Here is a 15,512-nt window from a genome sequence, read left to right as displayed (position 1 = left end):
CGCTGGGAGGATGACCGGGGTGGGGAGGGGACACAGAAACCAGCCATGGGGAGCGGGAAACGGACGCAGGGACTGTGCCCACAGCGGGCACCATGCAAGATGGGAGCCAGTTTCAGCCAGCTGTCCCCTCAAGGCCTCAATCACTCTGCGAGCATCTCTCAACTGCATAGAAAAACGGACACCACACAACATTCAACAAAAGACTTAAAACAGGGACAGCAGCGCGTGGCCACTTGTTTGAGAAATACATAGGGTGGCTTTGGAAACCGTGTGTATAAAAGCAATAGGCGGGGGAAAAAAGGGCAGAACTATAACATGCACTGATTTCGACTACATAAGGGAATGATACACGCTGGCGGGGTAGCAAGCAGCTGGCTGTCTCTGTGATGGTGGTGGAATTATGGGCAATTTCTGTTCTTTGTTTTCCAAATTGTCTATAACATCAGTGCATTATTTTTTAAATGAAAAAATTGATGCACACGTAAAAAGTGCCCTCCTCTAGCACAGCTGGAGATGGGTATTAGCAGGGAGCTTGGGCTCGGGGCACTTAAGATTCCAGAACGCCGAGGCTCAGGTCCGCCTTGGTGACCAAGACAAAACCAGGGTAAGACTGCTCAGGCCCCAACACCTCTAAACTTGGATTGGAATTGAGGGTCCCCCAGAGGGTCTGAGCTTGTCTGAGGGTATGGGGGCCCCAGCCTGGCACCAGAGCAGGCCAGTGGGCAACTCTTGACCTTGTAGAGAAACACAGCCCTGGTCTAGGCCGGAAGGAGCCTCCCAACACTCACGGTACACACGGCCGTCTGCAGGATGGCATCAAAACCTCCTTCCGGGGCATCCAGGTTGCCTGAGATGCGCTCCCCCTTCAGCTTATTCCGGAACTCCTCCACGTCTTCCGTCAGGCTGATGACATTCTTGAAGGAGAAGGGGGGGTCGCTGTTGGGCCAGGGTTCCTTCAGCCTGGGAAGGTGGGAAGGGGAGTGTCAGGGAGAGAGCAAGTCAGGGAAGAAGACCCCCATGCCCTGCACCCACTGTCCTTGCGGACCACCCCCTTGGCTCAGTGCAACCCCAAGATTTTCAAAGTGCCTGGGTGGAGAGGAGGCGGGCCACCTGGCCAGGACCACTGTCCACTCGGTCGATCACTCACTTCTCAGGCCTCATGTCTGTCTGAGGGACGCTGACTTTGTCCACGAACTTGCCAAATCCTATTGTGTAGTCGCTGGTGAGCTGCCTCAGGACCTGAGCTGGGCATCAGTAGGAAAGACGGGGGACAGCTGAGGGTGGGACGAACGGAGAGAGTAGCAGGGAAGCAGACGCACTGCCACGTGTAAAAGAGAAGCCGGAGGGGATTATCCACGTGGCTCAGGGACCTCAACCCCGGGCGGCTCTGTGACAGCCTCGACGGGTGGGATGGGTGGGAGGTGGAGGGGGCTTCAAGAGGGAGGGGGTCATATGTACACCCATGGCTGATTCATGTTGGTGTATGGCGGAAACCAATGCAATATTGTAAAGCAATATCCTTCAATTAAAAATAAATAAACTTTTTAAAAACAAAAAGAAGGGGCAGCTGAGTCCCAAGAACCCCACATCTACATAGGTGTTGGGGGCTAGTTTTGGAAGGAGGAAGAGGAAGAATAACTTAATAACTTAACATCAATGCTCTGCATGTTTGGCATCAGTTCGTGCACACAGCAGCCCTGTCATTATTTACAGATGAAGGGAATGGGACTCAGGGGACCTGGAGTCATGCATGCAGCCAGTTGGAGGGGGTGGGTGGGGAGCTGGACCAGCCATCTGTTAAGCTCGGACTTAACAGCCTCATAGCAGCTGGGACCCTCCTTGTCAAGATCAGAAGAGGGCATTTCCTGGCGGTCCAATGGCTAGGACTCTGGGTTTCCACTGCAGGGGCAAGGGTTTGACCCCTGGTCAGGGTATTAAGATCCCACAAGCCACATGACACGGTGCAGCAAAAAAAAACAAAAAGGACCAGAGGGGGTCTGGGGCCCACCCAGTGGGGCCCTCCCTCTGTACTGCTGAATGGTTATTGGGGGTCTGGCCAGGACTCTCCTCTGAGAATGGTGAGAAGGAGTTCTTGGGGTGCTCAGAAGTCCTGTCCTTCCTTGAGGAGTAGGTATAGCTAGCCTGAGCCCTGGCCTCCTGAGCAGCTGGGGGCAGGGGGCACCCTCTCCATGCCCCGAAGTCTTCCGCTCCATACCCAGATCTTGCCCCATCTTCTTGAGGTTGTCCAGATCATCAGACATGGAGTTGGAGAAGTCCATGAGGATATACAGGTCCATGGGGCTCTCCAGGGGCTCGAACACCTGCAGCTCGAAGTGCCGCTCCTCGCCCGGCCGCAGCCGCACCCGCAGCGCCTGGGGGGACACCTGGCTGCGGCGCAGCGTGGTGTCAATCTGCCTTTCCTGCGCCCAAGGGAGGGGGACAGCTGGCTGGAGGGTCTCTCCAGATCTAACGGAGACCGCTCAGCTCAGCCAGGGGACCCCATAGCACCCCATAAGCAGCCAGCCTTGAGTTTGCCTCCCCCGACCCCTGACCCCAGGCACCTCCGTGATCTCGAAGCTGCTCTCCATGACCACCACGCTCTCCAGCCGGCAGCCGGCAGCCAGCAGCTCGGCCTGGGTGTTACAGCGCCGTTCCTTGAACACCTGGCCAGAAGGAGATGGGGTCAGGGGGCACTGCCTGTCCCCGCTGCTGTCCTAACCCCAGATTTACGCCCCTCGATTTTCCTGAACCCTTGCCCGTTCTCCCACGCCCACCTGGCCCGAGGCTGGGCCGAGGGTGTGGCAAGTGTGACTTGGCCAGAGCCCAGGGGTGGGGCGCGCGGCTGGGGAGGCGGCCGGGCTGGGCAGCAACACACCTCGTCCGTGCAGTAGGCGCAGTCCTTGTCCACGCGGATGCACTCAGTACAGCTCTTCACCTGGGCCTTCTTGCAGCGGTTCGCTGCGGAGCAGAGCGGGGTGGGCCCACTGAGATGGGTCTCACCCAGGGCCAAGCCCTTCCCTTAAGCATCCTCATTTGAAAGAGGTAGGGACTCTCTCCCAAGATACAGAGGGAGAAACAGAGGCCAATGGCTATGTGGTTAGCAACCTGCAGAGCCAGGTCTCAAACTGGGACTTTCCACCCAAGTCTGGAGGGAAGGAGGGTGGGGGCTGAGACGGAGGTGCTGGCCCATTTGCTGGCGGGGACACCCTAACCAGCCCCACTGCCTGCTCCTCTGGGATTGTGTTTCGTTGATCAGTGTCCCTACTGCCAAGCCTATGCCCTGCACATGGTGAGTTTTTAATAAATAAAGGAGGTGAAACTTCAGTTTCCCCAGAGGTTGGGATACCCTCTGGTTTTGCTCAGTTAAAATCACAGTGAGGACCCGCTCGCGCTGGTGGGCGGGGCCCCTGGACTCAGGAAAAGGAGCGCTGTTAATGTTCAGCAGTGTCTCGGGCGAGGGCAGGGAAGCCCTGACTCGCAGCATTTACCGATCTCCAAAGTATAAACGTTCCCACCACGGACTGCTTTGAGCTGCCAGCCATGGCGTCCACGGACAGGCACTATTCTATCAGTAGGAGCCCTTTGCAGACTGCAGACACTCAGAGGGCCGGTGATGATCACCTCCCTCTCCTTCAAATTCCCATAAGACCTTTCAACTCCGCTGTCCAGGCCTCAGCACACCCTGCAAGCGCCTGCCTTCTCTGAGTGGATATCTTTTCCCTCCTTTAGACCAAGTCTCGTTGCGCTTCCCTTGGGCCATGCAGCTCAGGATCATGGCTCCGCAGCCCTTAAAGTGGGTGATGGCTGTTTGTTGAGTGGCTGAGTGAGGGTCTGGGCAAGACAGAGAGCCTCCCCCCACACCCTGCTACCTTAAGGGCAGTGTCTTGAAAGTTGAGGCCCCGCCAAGAAGGGTGCTGCAGGGGTGTGTCCGACTCACCCACGTGCCCGGGGAAGCTGACGCTCAGCAGGGCTGCCAGCAGCAGCCTGGTCCACGGGCTGGGATGTGGCCCTGCCATCCTCCTCTTCCTGTAAAACACCCACAATTGACACACGATGCCTGACAACCCTGGTCCACGTGTCAGCTCAGTGGGTCCTCGTCAGAGCTCCACTGTTCCCACTGCACAGATGTACAGACTGAGGCTCTGAGAACTTTAGTGACGTTCTGAGGCCACTTGGCCTACAAGTGGTAGGGCCCAGGACCCCTGATCCCTCTTTTCCTCTGCCCCCTTCCTTGGCATCCCTAGAGCGGCCAGATGCCCTGTAGGCCTACGCCCTGCCAGGGAGGTCCCCACCCTCTCACCACTGAGGACTCTAGGCTCTGAGCTTGTCCCATTTGCTAGGCCTTTTGTACTGGGCTCCCCGGAGGGCAGACCAGGGATTTTTCCACCCTTGCCTTTCAGACCCCACTGGGTTGCGTCAGGCTTGGCAGGGACAGGGCCACCCTAGAGGGTCCTGGCCCGCTTACTTGCCCTTCGGTGATGGGATACAGCCCAGGAGGAGGGGGCCCTCCGCAGTATTTGGGGCCTGGGGAAGGGAGGACATGATTTGCTACTCAGCTAAGTTCTGTAATGGCTGCTTGGCCCATCAGAGGGCGTCCCCTCACCTGTGCCTGCCCGAGTTGAGTGGGGGGATCCTGAGCAGGTCACCCTTTCAAAAGTTAGCCTGGAGGGGGATTAAAAACCCCTGCAGCCCACTCATACACACACACACTGCCAGCCACCCCAGGACACCCCATCTGCCTTTGCTTCACTGTTTTTTTTTTAAACGATTTATTTATTCATTGTTTTTGGCTGTGCTAGGTCTTCCTTGCTCCATGGGCTTCTCCTTAGTTGCGGTGCTCAGGGTTCTCCCTGCGGTGGGTTCTCTGCTTAGGGGTCCCGGGCTCTAAGGCACAGGCTCAATAGTGTGGCACACAGGCTCAGCTCCTCCTCGGCGTGTGGGATCTTCCCAGATCAGGGATCAAACCCGTGTCTCCTGCATTGGCAGGCAGATTCTTTTACGACTGATCCAGGGAAGGCCCCTTTGGTTCAACTATTAAAATATCTCAAGTCATTCGTGACCTTCTCAGTGACATCCCTGAGAACATTTCAAGATGGACAGCCTGCTGAAGAGAGGGGCTGGCCAGAGGCACCTGGCCTGGCAGAGCTGAGGGCAAGAGTGACCACCCCGGCCACTTTCTCCAGAGCCAGTCACCCAGCAGCCCAAGACTAGGCCATGCCTACTGGCCCTCATCCTTGGCTTGTGGGGCAGGCACACCCCAGGCTCTGGGGAGACCCGAGGGGCTGCAGGAGGGCATGCCTCCATCTCTCCGAGGCGGCCACCAGGAGCTCCAACACATCTGCAGGCGGTCAGCTGGGGAGGAGCCCGCCTCTAGGAAGGGCCTGGGGTAAGGGTGCCCCAAGCCAGCTGAGGAGGGCTGCTTCTTGGGGGGAAATGGTTTTCCTGCGGCCTTGGGGCACAGGCACCACACCCACAGGCTACACAATACTGGCTGCTTCCCCGGGCCTCCCTGGGGCACCATTACACATGCAGGTACAGGCACTTCCCAGCCGGGCTCTTACTCACTCTCCTGTGCCCACAGGCTGGGCACACAATGGGCAAGTGCCCAGCATGTCACGTACATAATTGCCATTTACTCTGCATAGGAACCAGTGGGGGAATGACTGCCTGATCCCCTTTGTCCAGATGAGATGGGGCAGTGCAGCAGCAGCCCCCCTGCCCCATTTAACCTTCACGTTATATTCAGAGACTAAAACAGCAGCAATGCACACAGAGTGTTGTGTTTGACTCAACTTGTGTTTTTAAAAGTTTTTTTTTTCTCTCTTTTAAGGCTGAATCTTGCAGCATGAGAAATTTTAGTTCCCCAAGCAGGAAATTAACCTGTGCCCCCTGCATTGGGAACACGGAGTCTTAACCACTGGGCCACCAGGGAACTGCCTAAAAAGCTTTTTTGTTTTTGGCCACACCAAGTGACTTGTGGGACCTTGGTTCCCTGACCAGGGATTGAACCCAAGCCCGGACAGTGAGAGCACCGATTCCTATCCACTGGATCACCACTGCATGCATGCTCAGGCACGTCTGACTCTTTGCTACCCCACAGACTGCAGCCCGCCAGGCCCCGCTGTCTATGGGAGTTTTCCAGGCAAGAATACTGGAGTGGGTTGCTATCTTCTCTTCCAGGGTATCTTCCTGACCCAGGGATCGAACCCGTGTCTCCTGCATTGGCAGGCGGACTCTTTACCACTTTGCCACCTGGGAAGCCCTGGACCACCAAGGGACTCCCTAAAAGTTTTCAAAGTAGTCATTGGTGGGTGAAAAAATAAGATCTCACATAAGAGTTAGGACTGTGGGCTTCCTGGGAGACGTGACTGTGGCAGCATGGGCAGAGCCCTTGGGACACAAACTCTCCAGGCTACTCTGGGTCCCACCAGGCGCGGGGCCTTTTTATGTAGCAGCTGGACCCGGAAGTGAGTGCTTGCCACCCACTGTTATCACATAGCGGCACACCCAGTCTGGCAGGCTTGGGACATACATACTCTTGGACACATGCTATGGCCCACATAACATGGGCTCAGTGTTCTCCTGATACCTACCCCATGGGAGCCCCCGCTTGGCACGTCCGCACCCACCCTCCACCGCTCTCTTCCCTCCTGCTTCCCTATCCTCTGGCCCCTCTGCTGCTCTATCACCCGCAGATTCAAGGCCAAGGAGACAGACAGATACCCCTTCCCCACTGTCCCTCCTGCTCTCCTTTACCCGCTCAGCCCCCGGGGACAGAGACCCGCAGCCTTCACTTCCAGCTGTGGTCCGAGGCAACCACAACCCAGTCCAGCCTTGGGCTCAGGGTGTGGCCAGGCCACTGGGGAGAAGGAGCCCAGGAGGAGCCATCTAGAGGCCCCCACCTACAACGAGACAGGGCCACCCGGGGCTGAGGGGGTGGGGACGGCGGGGCTGGCCCTGGAGGAGGTCACAGTGGTGGGCCGTGAGGTCAGGAGGGCTTCCTGGAGAAAGGGTGTCCTGAGCTGACTTTGGGAGCAAGGCAGGCGTGTGCCCAACCAGGAGGAGAGGAGAGTCAGGGAGTCCCCAGACCCCAGATGGACGGTGGCACCACCCAGCTAAATCGGAGGGCCTCTGCCTCTAGGTGGCTGCTTCTTTTTGAACCCGAGAAGTGTCCAGCCCAGTAGGCCACCCGCCGGGACCCTGCCCACCACTTCTCCCAAGTGCCCACCCGACGCCCAGACCTCTCTCCCTGCTGCCCTCCTCCACCCAGAGGTCTGACAACCAAGCGCCTTCTCCAGCTCTGCCTGTTCCCTTTCCCCCGGGGGTCCCCTGGACACACCGGGGCAGGCTGGGCACCTGCCCTGGGCGGCCGGCCTTTAGGAAAGGAAGAGCTGGGAAAACAAAAGCCGCCGGTCCACCAATCAGCTCCCCTTGGGGCTGCCAGCGGCTGGGGTGCGCATTCCCTTTCCGCTTCTCCCCTCGGAGATCTCCTACAGCGCGCCCAGCCTCGGCGGCTCGGGGCCCTGGAGGGGCGCGCGGAGTGCGGGGGGATGGCTGGACCTACCTTGGGGCTGACTCGCGCCCTCCCCGCGCTGGGCTCCGCTCGGCGGCTCCAGATGCGGCGCGCGGGCGAGCCGGGACGGTGCGGAGGGCGGGCTGCAGGGAGGGCGGGCGGCGGCGGGGAGGGGACCGCTTTATGGGGAGGGAGGCAGGTAGGAAGGAGGCGCTGGTGAATCAGGCCGGCCGCATTCCTGCGCGCGGCGCGCACCTGTCGGGGCAGGAGCCGGGCGCTGCCGCCTCTGGGCCCGCCCCCCGGAAAGGGCTGCGGCTCTCGCAGCGCCCTGCCCTGCTCCCCGACCCAGGGCGGCGGGGCCGGGGAGGAGCCACCCGCCTCTCTCCGGTCCAGCCCCGGGAGCGGAGCCTCCTCTCCCCTCCGGGCTTCAGGATCGAGGGCCGGGTTGCCCCCAGCTGGAGGCGGTCCCTCCTAGCCCCCTTCTGGGACCGCCGTCCCTCTCCTCCAGACCCTGGGCCGGGAGCCATCGCCCCTGCCCTGGGGAGCCACCAGGAGCCCCAGACACACAACCCGACAATCAACGCCGCGCACCCCCTCTCTGTGTGCCGGCACCTAGGACGAGCCCTGGGCTGCCCCAGGCCAGGTCTGCCTTCCCAGCATCTTCTTAGCCTCCCCAACTCCCCAGCGCACTCACCCCGTGTGCACAGAGGGAGCTCTGGGCAAGAACTGGTTCTCTGAGTGTCTGCAGACAAGCTAATTAAACCTTCTTAAAGCAAGAGTAATGCCCCTCAAGAGGCAGCACCCACCTGAGGTGGAGAGACACTCGAATGATTACAGCTGTTCTTGACAAGCTGCTTCACAAATCTGAACTCCCCCCTCCCCATCCTCTCTCAAGTGCTGCTGGTTAAGTGATTAAACTCTCTGGTGTTGTTCCATGACCTCAACTTGGTCTTTTTCTCTGGCCCCACCTTGCACAAATGCCCCCTCTCTCCTCCAACCAAGCAGCTTCAAGCCAGCATCTTTTGCAAACAGCGACTGGGGCTCTTTTACACCAGGCTGGTCCCTTTACTTGGGGTCTTCCCACCCTCACCCAGCCTGGTTTTTCCTCCTTATCCTTGAGGGCCTTATGCTGATGTCACATGCTCCAAGGAGCCTCCTTGACCTCCCTGAACCCTGGACTGGGTTGTGTGCCCCTGGGGCATGTTTGTTTTTTGTGGTTTTTTTTTTTTTTTGTCATTTGCCACACTGGTTTGAAATAATCTGTTTAGGGATCTCTTCCCTATTGCATGGTGAACCCCAAGGATGGACACGGTGTAGCACATCTTTTGATCCCCACCACCTAGCTCAGTGCCTGCACATAGCAGTTGCTCAATAAACGTGTAGTCAACCCAGAAGGGATCGTCACACGGCCTCCCTGAGCCTCAGCATTCTCATCTGTAAACAGACGCAAACACCGCCAGCTCTCAGAGTGACCCTAGGAACAGCTGGGATTGACTGAGGAGCCGCCAAGGACACCAAGGGCTCACTGCAACTGCGCGAGCCACAGGTCTCCCCTTTGCCACCTTGCCCAGTCATCTGAGATCTGCTCTGCATGGGCCAGGGGCTCAGAGGCTAGCTCCTGGAGTCGGGAGCTCTGTGGCAGAAACCCCAGTTTGGTTGGGGTACCCAGGTCATGCTCTACGGATCTGAGCTACTCCAGCAGTCGCCCAGTCCACCCCGGGAAATACAGGCTCAGGGAGCAGCTGCCGGCACCATCCATCAGGGGTGTACCCCACAGTGGGGGCTGCTGATGCGCCCTCCGAGAGAAGGAGAGCCCGGCCCAGAGGCAGTAATACCACAGACCCCACTGAGCCCAGCAACCCCTTCCTCTCCTCATTCCAGACCCCTTTAAAAATGACTAATGGAGCGCTTCCCTGGTGCCTCAGTGGGAAAGAATCTGCCTGCCAATTTAGGAGACACGGGTTCCATCCCTGGTCCTGGAAGACCCCACATGCTGCAGAACAGCGAAGCCGGTGCACCGCAACCGATTGAGCCTGCGCTCTAGAGCCCAGGAGCCGCAACCACTGATGCCTGCGCACTCTAGAATCCATGGTCCGCAGCAGAGGCCTCTGAAATGAGACGCCCTCACACCGCAGCTAGAGAGTAGTCCCCACTCGCAGCATCTAGAGAAAAGCTCGCACAACGAAAACTTAGCACGGCCAAAAATAAATAAAATCATATATATAAAAAATGACTAGGGGGACTTCCCTGGTGATCCAGTGGTTAAGATGCAAGGGTCCAGTGCTTCAAATGCAAGGGGCACAGGTTCGATCTCTGGTTGGGAAACTAAGATCCTACATGCTGTGCATCACAATCCAAAAAAAAAAAAAAAAGACTAGGAGAGCAGGAGTTTGGCAGCAGTTGAGAGGTGAGACGTGCACCCTGAGAGGCCCTCAGAAGACAACTCTTGAGGTCCCTCGGGTTTCTTCAAGTCTGGAATTTCATTACCCGGAACCTGAGTATGGACCTGGGTTGGGGGATGGTCCATGAATCATCTGAGATCACGTGTGAAACTCAAGGTGTATCTGACACGGGAATGTGGGTTTGCCGGGAAAAGGATCCTTTGATTACACTGAATTCCCAAATAGGTACTGGTCCCCAAAGGGTTAAGGAGCTTTGTACTACATATTACTTCTATATAAAAAAAAATAATAAGACAAAACCCCCTATTGTCTGATTCTGCAGCCTTAGGGCCAGAGTGAGTCTGGTATGTAGTGGGGTTTCCTTCTGCAGACTTTGCCAAAGAGCTGAGGTCCCTGAAACAGAGGTCCAGGAACCTCAGATGGCAGCTCCCACCTACCCACGCTCATTCCACAGCCTCAGGGAGGCCAGACTTGCTCCCTCATTAGTTCAATCATTTATTCATTGACAAGCATTTAACGGGCTCTTAAGCCAGGTGCCTGGGATCGCAGAGGAATGAGCCACACCACCTGCTTGCTTCATGGAGCTCACAGTTTAAACCATGGGCATCCGAGGTGGGCGGCGTATTCTCCAGGGATGCGCCTACTTTTTGCTTGACCGTGTACATCAGTTACGGTACCCGTTTCTATAAAGAAACAACTTAAATGATAAATGGACAGTGGATATGTGACCAGAACAGTTTGGTGACCCTTCTAGAGACCTTGTATTAACCCCCACCACAGTTGACTGTTTAATCTTTCTTACTCTTAAAACAGTCTCTCCTCTCTCACCCCCAAACATTGACTTAAAAAAAAATCATTTTATTTATAGATTTTTGGCTCTGCTGGGTGCTTGCTGGTGTTCGGGCTTTTCTCTCGCTGCAGGGAGCAGGGGTTACTCTCTCGTGGTCGTGCAACTGTTTCCCATCGTGGTGGTTTCTCTTGCGGAGGGTGAGCGGGCTTAGGTAGTCATGGTTCCCCGGCTCTAGAGCACAGGCTCAGCAGTTGTGGCAAACAGGCTTAGTTGCTCCTTGGCACATGGGATCTTCCTGGACCAGGGATCACACCTGTCCTCTGCATTGGCAGGTGGATTCTTAACCACTGAGCCACCAGGGAAGCCCTCCACTATTTTTTGCTTGACGATGTATGTCACTTACTGGATGAGTGGTACCCATTTCTATAAAGAGCTTAAATGATAAATGGACAGTGACTGTGTGACCGGAACAGTTTGGTGACCCGTCTAGAGACCTTATCTGGATTTGTCTGGTTACTTCCTCATGGTGTTATTTGACTTGATTTTTATCCTCCTGTAAACTGGAAGTTATGTCTAAAAGCCTGATTAGATTTACAGTTTCTCGTCAAGGATGGTCTTAGGAGATGCTGTGTTTTATCGGATGGCACAGGATGTTAGCTGCCTCACCATCTCTCTTAATTGTAAAAATGCATTTTCACTTTATGATTAAGAAGTAATTAAGAGGGGGTGATGGCGTTTTGTCATCCTGCCCTTTTCCCAACAAACTTTCACTAAACAGTTCTAGCATCCATTGTTGATCCTTGCTTGAATCAATTATTCTTTGGGGGTTGAAGAGTAGACTTTCTGTTTCTATATTTAATAAAAGGTATTCTTCAAATTAAAAAAAAAAGGTTTCCTTCACCAACTGGGAATGAATTGTACACCTCCAAAATACAGGGTAAAATCTTTTCTTTTTGAGTTATAGAACTTTAAACAATTACTATTACATTACAAAACAACCCCAAAGATTTTTTTAAGTTGTAGTAAAAACATAAAAATTACATCATAATCAGTTATTTATTTAGGCTGTACTTCGTGGCTTGAAGAATCTTAGTTCTCTAACCAGGGATTGAACCCAGGCCAGGGCAGCGAAAGCACCAGACCACTGGACTGCCAGGGAATTCCCTTAACCAGTTTAAACGTATAGATCAACAGTGTTAACTATGTACACGTTGCTGGGAAACAGATTCCCAGAACTTTTTCATCTTGCAAACTGAAACTCTATACCCATTAAATGGCTCCTCACTCCCCCAACCCCTGGTTAACTATCATTCTATTTTCTGAATCAGTGATTTTGACCACTCTCAGTTCAGTTCATTTCAATCGCTCAGTTGTGTCTGACTCTTTGCGACCCCATGGACTATACAGCACTCCAGGCTTCCATGTCCATCACCAACTCCTGGAGTTTGCTCAAACTCATGTCCATCGCGCCAGTGATGCCCTCCAACCATCTCATCCTCTGTCATCCCCTTCTCCTCCTGCCTTCAATCTTTCCCAGCATCAGGGTCTTTTCCAGTGAGTCAGTTCTTTCAGGTGGCGAAAGTATTGGAGTTTCAGCTTCAGCATCAGTCCTGCCAATGAATATTCAGGACTGATTTCCTTTAGGATGGACTGGTTGGATCTCCTTGCAGTCTAAGGGACTACTACTACTCTAGTGCCTCACCTGATTGGAATCACACAATCTGTCTTTTTGTGTTTGGCTTATTTCACTTAGTATAAAGCCCACAAGCTTCCTCTCTGTTGTAGCATGTGTAGGGGTTTTCTTCCCTTAAGGCTGAATAATATTTCATTGTATGTATAGACCACATTGTTTTTATCCATTCATCTGTCAATGGACATTGGGTAGCTTCCGCCTCTTCAGTTCAGTTCAGTTCAGTCGCTCAGTCGTGTCTGACTCTTTTCGGCCCCATGAATCGCAGCACACCAGGCCTCCCTGTCCATCACCAACTCCCGGAGTTTGCTCAAACTCCCGTCCATTGAGTTGGTGATGCCATCCAGCCATCTCATCCTCTATCGTCCCCTTCTCCTCCTGCCTCCAATCCCTCCCAGCATCAGAGTCTTTTCCAATGAGTCAACTCTTCACATGAGGTGGCCAAAGTACTGGAGTTTCAGCTTTAGCATCATTCCTTCCAAAGAAATCCCAGGGCTGATTGTAAATTAAGCTGCTATGAACACGGGTGTGCAGTCATTATCTTCCAGACCCTGCTTTCAGTTTTATTGTATATAAACCCAGAAGTGATGGACCGCGTGGTAGTAGTTCTATTTTAAATTTTAGAGGCCCACCATACTGTTTTCCATAGCAATTGCATCATTTTATAATCCCATCAGCAGTGCACAAAGGTTAATTCTTTTAATTCTAACTTTCAGAGTAAAGAGTTGATATATTCAACTTGAATGGTGGCAAATACATTTTTTCTGTTTTTTCAAATCAAATACCATGCACGAATGGATTTTCACTTACCAGTAGTTTACACTGGTGATGTTCTGATATAATAAGCAAGATATGTTTGGTTTTTGTCTATGGTTCTTGGAAAAGCTCCGGAGCGATATAAGTGAAAGTGAGTCTTTGTTATTCATAAGAAGCCCCTTTCAATAACAACAGAGTTTATGTTAATGAGGTGACTTTTGGAAAGCCTCTAAGGTTGGGGGCACTGGTTGCCAGGGGAACCAACCACGTGTTCGAACTTTCAGCCTCAATACTCCCCCACCCTCACCCCAACCCCCAACCTCCAGAGAAGGGGGACGGGTTAGAGATTGACTTCCTTCTCCAAAACAATGTCCAATGATTTAATGAAGCATGTAATGGAGTGTGTGCGTGCTCAGGTGTCCAGTCATGTCCGATTCTTTGCTACCCCATGGACTGTAACCTTCCAGGCTCCTCTGTCCATGAAATTCTCCAGGCAAGAATATTGGAGTAGGTTGCCATTTCCTTCTCCAATGCATGAAAGTGAAAAGTGAAAGTGAAGTCGCTCAGTCGTGTCTGACTCCTAGCTAACCAGTGGATTGCAGCCTACCAGGCTCCTCCATCCATGGGATCTTCCCGGCAAGAGTACTGTGGGAACCCCCAATTTACAGCCAGTCAGTTGGAAGTCGAGGAGGCCAGGACTTACAATTTGCTTCTGGGTAGGAGACAGTCTTATGGGATGGAGCCCCTTTCACCTCTTGGGTTGGTGCTGACTCTGGGCAGTTGGCATTAGAAGTGTTTGGTTGTGAAAAGCCCGCGCACTTGGTGTGAGAGCTTAGCAGTGTACAGTCAGCAAGGGAGTTTTTCCTTTTTCACAATAATTGGTCAGCGGGAGGTCTTTTCAAACCAGTTCCTCTGACCTTTGAAACCCTCCTTGCAGTCCTCCCTGCTTTCTGGGACACACTGGTGGAGTTCCACTTAGATTTCTGGATTAGCCCTTTCTCTGCGAGCAGCCCTGGTTCCTTTTTGGGAGGGAAGGGTAAGATTCGGATGCTACATGTGCCCCTTGCTACACGGGGCCAGCCATTGCTTCTGGGTCCTTCCGAAGGACATAGCTGATTTGAATCATGAGCTCATATTGATATTTCCAATTCAAATTTAAAATGAGTTTTCTTTGTCTCTTTCCTCTCTGTACTTTAGGTTTTGTATTTCCTCCCTGTCTTACACAAAAGCATATTCCCTGCACTGTTCAGCACCTTGCCCTTCATTTCTCCTGAGGACCATTCCAAATCTGGTCACAGCTACCTTTCTTATTCTTTATGTTCAAAGGACCTTGACTTTTTTTTTTAATTATAAAGATTTTATATTTTTGGTCACAAGGCCTGTGGGATCTTACTTCCCTGACCAAGGATCGAATCTGCGCCCCCTGCAGTGGAAGTGTGGAAATCTTAACACTAGACCACCAGGGAAGTCCCTGGAGATTTTCAACATGCATAAAGGCGTTCCTTCACATTAGGGAGAACACCCACACCCTTTCTCTGCAGGTGTGTGTCTCTGCCTTGCTCCTGCCTTAAATAAACAAACTGTTTCTCTGTATGCACCTCCCACACCCTGATTTAAAAAAAAAGAACAACAAAAAAACCCCTCATGCATAAAATTAGAGAATACAGGGACTTCCCTGGAAGCCTGATCCAGTGGTTAAGACTCAGTGCTCCCAAGGCAGGGGCCATGGGTTTAACCCTCACCTATCTGGGAACTAAGATCCTGCATGCTGCATGGTGTGGCCAAAAAACGCCCCCTCCATCCCTCGCATCACCTGGGCTCTTATCTCATGCCCGGCACTTGCGACAGTGCTGTTGGGCTGTGTGGACAGATGCTGCAAGGCAGTAGTGTTATCTGAGATGCAAGAAAGAGTAGGGAGCACCGAGAAAAGAGCAACTAACGTCCGGGGGAAATCAGGAAAGGATTAAGACAATCTGACCTGCATGAGAAACGCTGGACTGGAAGAAGCACAAGCTGGAATCAAGATTGCCAGGAGAAATATCAATAACCTCAGATATGCAGATGACACCACCCTTATGGCAGAAAGTGAAGAGGAACTAAAAAGCCTCTTGATGAAAGTGAAAGTGGAGAGTTAAAAAGTTAGCTTAAAGCTCAACATTCAGAAAACGAAGATCATGGCATCCGGTCCCATCACTTCATGGGAAATAGATGGGGAAACAGTGGAAACAGTGGCAGACTTTATTTTTCTGGGCTCCAAAATCACTGCAGATGGTGATTGCAGCCATGAAATTAAAAGACGCTTACTCCTTGGAAGGAAGGTTATGACCAACCTAGATAGCATAGCCAAAAGCAGAGACATTA

The 15,512-nt window shown here is 53.4% G+C and overlaps 1 protein-coding gene across 5 annotated transcripts in view; it reads right to left on the bottom strand.

Annotated features, from left to right (window-relative positions):
- Positions 1-8,240, bottom strand: part of ITGB4 (integrin subunit beta 4) — a 32,628-nt gene extending 24,388 nt beyond the window's left edge. For 4 of the 5 annotated variants that reach the window (XM_086356159.1, XM_086356160.1, XM_086356161.1 and 1 more), the window contains exons 1-7: positions 7,565-7,932; positions 3,938-4,026; positions 2,876-2,958; positions 2,562-2,663; positions 2,216-2,420; positions 1,148-1,244; positions 789-960 (exon numbers count right to left, since the gene is read on the bottom strand). In XM_086356159.1, the coding sequence (XP_086212285.1) occupies positions 789-960; positions 1,148-1,244; positions 2,216-2,420; positions 2,562-2,663; positions 2,876-2,958; positions 3,938-4,016 (738 nt within the window). In that variant the 5' untranslated portion in view covers positions 4,017-4,026; positions 7,565-7,932. Of the gene's footprint in view, positions 1-788; positions 961-1,147; positions 1,245-2,215; positions 2,421-2,561; positions 2,664-2,875; positions 2,959-3,937; positions 4,027-7,564; positions 7,933-8,207 lie in introns of those variants that run through there. The other variant, XM_086356162.1, reaches the window with a different exon arrangement.
- Between the last annotated feature and the right edge of the window lie 7,272 nt (positions 8,241-15,512).

This window comes from Bos grunniens, chromosome 19, assembly GCF_055505025.1.
Source record: "Bos grunniens cultivar Pamir isolate PY7600 chromosome 19, Bosgru_T2T1.0, whole genome shotgun sequence".
NCBI classification, from domain to species: Eukaryota; Metazoa; Chordata; class Mammalia; order Artiodactyla; family Bovidae; genus Bos; species Bos grunniens.
This window is presented reverse-complemented; position numbering and strand designations above follow the sequence as displayed.